Here is a 3,306-nt window from a genome sequence, read left to right on the forward strand (position 1 = left end):
AGAAGTAAACAAAGGTGTATGTTTGTAGAGTAATTTACAACAGCTTCGAACGCGGCTCAGCCAATTAGAATCAAGGACCGGAACCTTCCGTTTTATAAAGGAAGTTTCACTATGCTTTTATATCTCACACGTATTAAAAAACACACAAAATTGACATAACATTTTTATTAGTTTATTGTTTTTAAATATTTATTTTTAGCTTTATTTTATTTTTTTCAATTTATTTTTTTAGTAATTTTAGTACTTAAATTTAAACTTATTTAATTTTAGTTGCCAAGGCAAAACTTCTAATTTTCATTACTTATATTATTTACTTTTCATTACTTGTATATTATATAATATTATATTATATTATATTATATTATATTATATTATATTTTATTTCAGCCTAATTTCAATTAACGAAAACAATTTTAATAGTTTAAGTTCTTTAAACAATAGCAACACAGAAAAGTCCATACTTATGTATGTACACAAGCGCCTTGGTTTGATCTTTGTTTGTTTGTTTTTAGCATCTCATGCTCCATATAAATGGGATTACTGGCCCCATGATGACGTCCGAGCCGAGTGTCGTTTTGTGGGATTGACTAACCTGGGCGCCACGTGTTACCTAGCCTCCACCATCCAGCAGCTCTACATGATCCCAGAGGCCAGACAGGCCGTCTTTACCGCTAAAGTGAGTTTATAAAACTTAGTCAGATCTGTTCTTTTCTGTTTGTAATATAGGATAAAATGTAATTTATTTCTGTGATCAAAGCTGAATTTTCAGCATCATTACTCCAGTCTTCAGTGTCACATGATCCTTCAGAAATCAGTATAATATGCTGATTTGCAGCTCAAGAAACATTTCTGATTATTATCAGTTGAAATAACTTAATATTTTTCCATAAAACTATGATAGATTTCATTTCAGGATTTTCTAATGAATACAGAGTTCAAAAGAATGGCATTTACTGGTATTTGAAATAAAAAATCTTTTGTAATATTATAAATGTCTTTACTGCCTCTTTTGATCAATTTAATACATCCTCACTGCATAAAAGCATAACTATGCTGTCATGTCATAAATGCACTAATACATGACAGGCCATGCGTTACCATCATTTTACCACAGTTGAAATAATTGAAATGCGCGGCTTATTGTTTAATAACACACAGACGCCATTGTTTAGTTTCAAATGCTTCAGGATGTTTTTGGATTTATGTATTATAGTAATATGTGTTTATGTCTGTGTTTTATATTCAGTATTCAGAGGACATTAAGCATAAGACCACATTGCTGGAGCTGCAAAAGTTGTTCACTTATCTAATGGTACGTTACTTTATCAAATCATGTGATGCCCTCTCATGACTGCAGATGTGATGTGATTTGAATTTCTTCTCCGGTGTTAATGTGCAGGAGAGCGAGAGGAAGGCGTACAACCCTCGTCCCTTCTGTAAGACCTACACGATGGACAAACAGCCTCTGAACACAGGAGAGCAGAAAGACATGACCGAGTTCTTCACAGACCTCATCACCAAGATAGAGGAGATGTCTCAGGACCTGGTACGACATCAAAACAGCTTTGAGCGTGCTTCGTGAAATAGTCATAGATGTGTAATGCTGCTTTGTCGTTTCAGAAAAACACAGTCAAAACGCTGTTTGGAGGCGTCATCACCAACAATGTGGTTTCACTGGTAAGACTGAGCTGTTTGAACCTGCAGCTCTTGTGTGCAATGTCTTTTCTGAAAGAGAGAGATCGTGGATGAGCGTTTGATTGGATATCTGTGTGTGTGTGTAGGACTGTGATCACGTGAGTCAGACGGCTGAGGAGTTTTACACAGTCAGATGCCAGGTGGCTGATATGAAGAACATCTATGTGAGTGTTTCTCATTTACACACACACACACACACACACACACACACATCAGAAGGAAGCTTAATGCTCTGTGTACAGGTCACACAAAGGAGCAGGATTTAAAGGATTAACTACTAAATACAGGCTTTTCAATGGCTGATTTTATGATGTTATGGAGGGTTTTAAAGTACCGATAGCTATTTGTAATTACTAATGCTAAAGAACTTTCAATTTAAGTTAATATTTGAATTGTTTACTGAGTAACTTCTAGTGGCATTGCTCTGTTTTTATGTCTTGTAATAAATCTTGCATTGTAATTGGAAAAAAATATATATTAGTAATCCATAATCTTTTGAAAAACATTTTTACAATCAACATGTTTTGGGTGGAAAAATGGCTAATAATAGCCTTGACTGTAAATAATGCACGCAATATTTACTGTCAGTTTCTTTATCTGCAAGTATTTTGTCTGCAAAAAAAAATTGATCACTGTCACTTTTTCTCATGACAGAGATTGAAGAGGCCAAAATAAGTATAAAACATAATGAAATACTGCTCAAGACCATTTATGTTTGTACCTTGTTGACAAAAAGAAAATAACGTTATATTACGCTCGTAATGTGAGATTATATTACAGAGATTGAATGAGATTAAGCCATTATATCAAAAATTGCCTTCATTTGTTTTCTGTTTGAATATATTGTAGAATGTAATTTATTCCTGTGATCAAAGCTGAATTTTCAGCATCATTACTCCAGTCTTCAGTGTCACATGACCCTTCAGAAATCATACTAATATGCTGATTTACTGCTCATATATCATCTGTTAAGTAATGTGACAGGGTTATCCTGTTGGTTATATCAGTAATAAGCAGTGTTAGGGGTAACGCATTACAAGTAACGCGAGTTACGTAATCATATTACTTTTTTCAAGTAACTAGTAAAGTAACGCATTACTTTTTAATTTACAAGAGAATATCTGAGTTACTTTTTCAAATAAGTAACGCAAGTTACTTTTTTTTTTTTTCCAATTTATTGATTGACAGCTCTCCTGTCCCCATGTTGAGAGAAATCAGAAGATGTTACTGTAGTTCTAAAATAAATATTAATATGCATTAATTCATCTCGCTCAAAAAAAAAACACAGATTCAGTATTCCTCAAAATTAATAAAAATAATGCAACTCAGAATGACGCAAACCTGCAATAGTTAAATGTTAAACAACACAAATATTCTTTATGTATTTAATCCCATTCTTTTAACCAATGTCTTTGCTTCTGACCTTCGATGATCCAGTTCAACCATACTATAAGCAAAAATTACTCTAGACAAGAGTTTTTTATTGCTGAAGTGTGTTGAAATTTCTTCTTCTGCATTCTACTGTACGGACGTAAATTTACTTTCCCTTCATCCTGAGGCTTATTCATTTCACTTTTGGTGTGAAAAGGCTTTTATATTTGCCAAAAATAG

The 3,306-nt window shown here is 33.3% G+C and overlaps 1 protein-coding gene across 1 annotated transcript in view; it reads left to right on the plus strand.

Moving 5' to 3' along the window:
* LOC107700805 (ubiquitin carboxyl-terminal hydrolase 34-like) overlaps positions 1-3,306 on the plus strand; it is a 57,247-nt gene that overhangs the window by 37,050 nt on the left and 16,891 nt on the right. The window contains exons 40-44 of the mRNA XM_016502620.1: positions 513-676; positions 1,247-1,312; positions 1,400-1,546; positions 1,621-1,677; positions 1,782-1,859. Of these exons, the coding sequence (XP_016358106.1) occupies positions 513-676; positions 1,247-1,312; positions 1,400-1,546; positions 1,621-1,677; positions 1,782-1,859 (512 nt within the window). The remainder of the gene's footprint in view (positions 1-512; positions 677-1,246; positions 1,313-1,399; positions 1,547-1,620; positions 1,678-1,781; positions 1,860-3,306) is intronic.

Source organism: Sinocyclocheilus anshuiensis, unplaced genomic scaffold, assembly GCF_001515605.1.
Source record: "Sinocyclocheilus anshuiensis isolate Anshui unplaced genomic scaffold, SAMN03320099.WGS_v1.1 scaffold1127, whole genome shotgun sequence".
Classification (NCBI taxonomy): Eukaryota; Metazoa; Chordata; class Actinopteri; order Cypriniformes; family Cyprinidae; genus Sinocyclocheilus; species Sinocyclocheilus anshuiensis.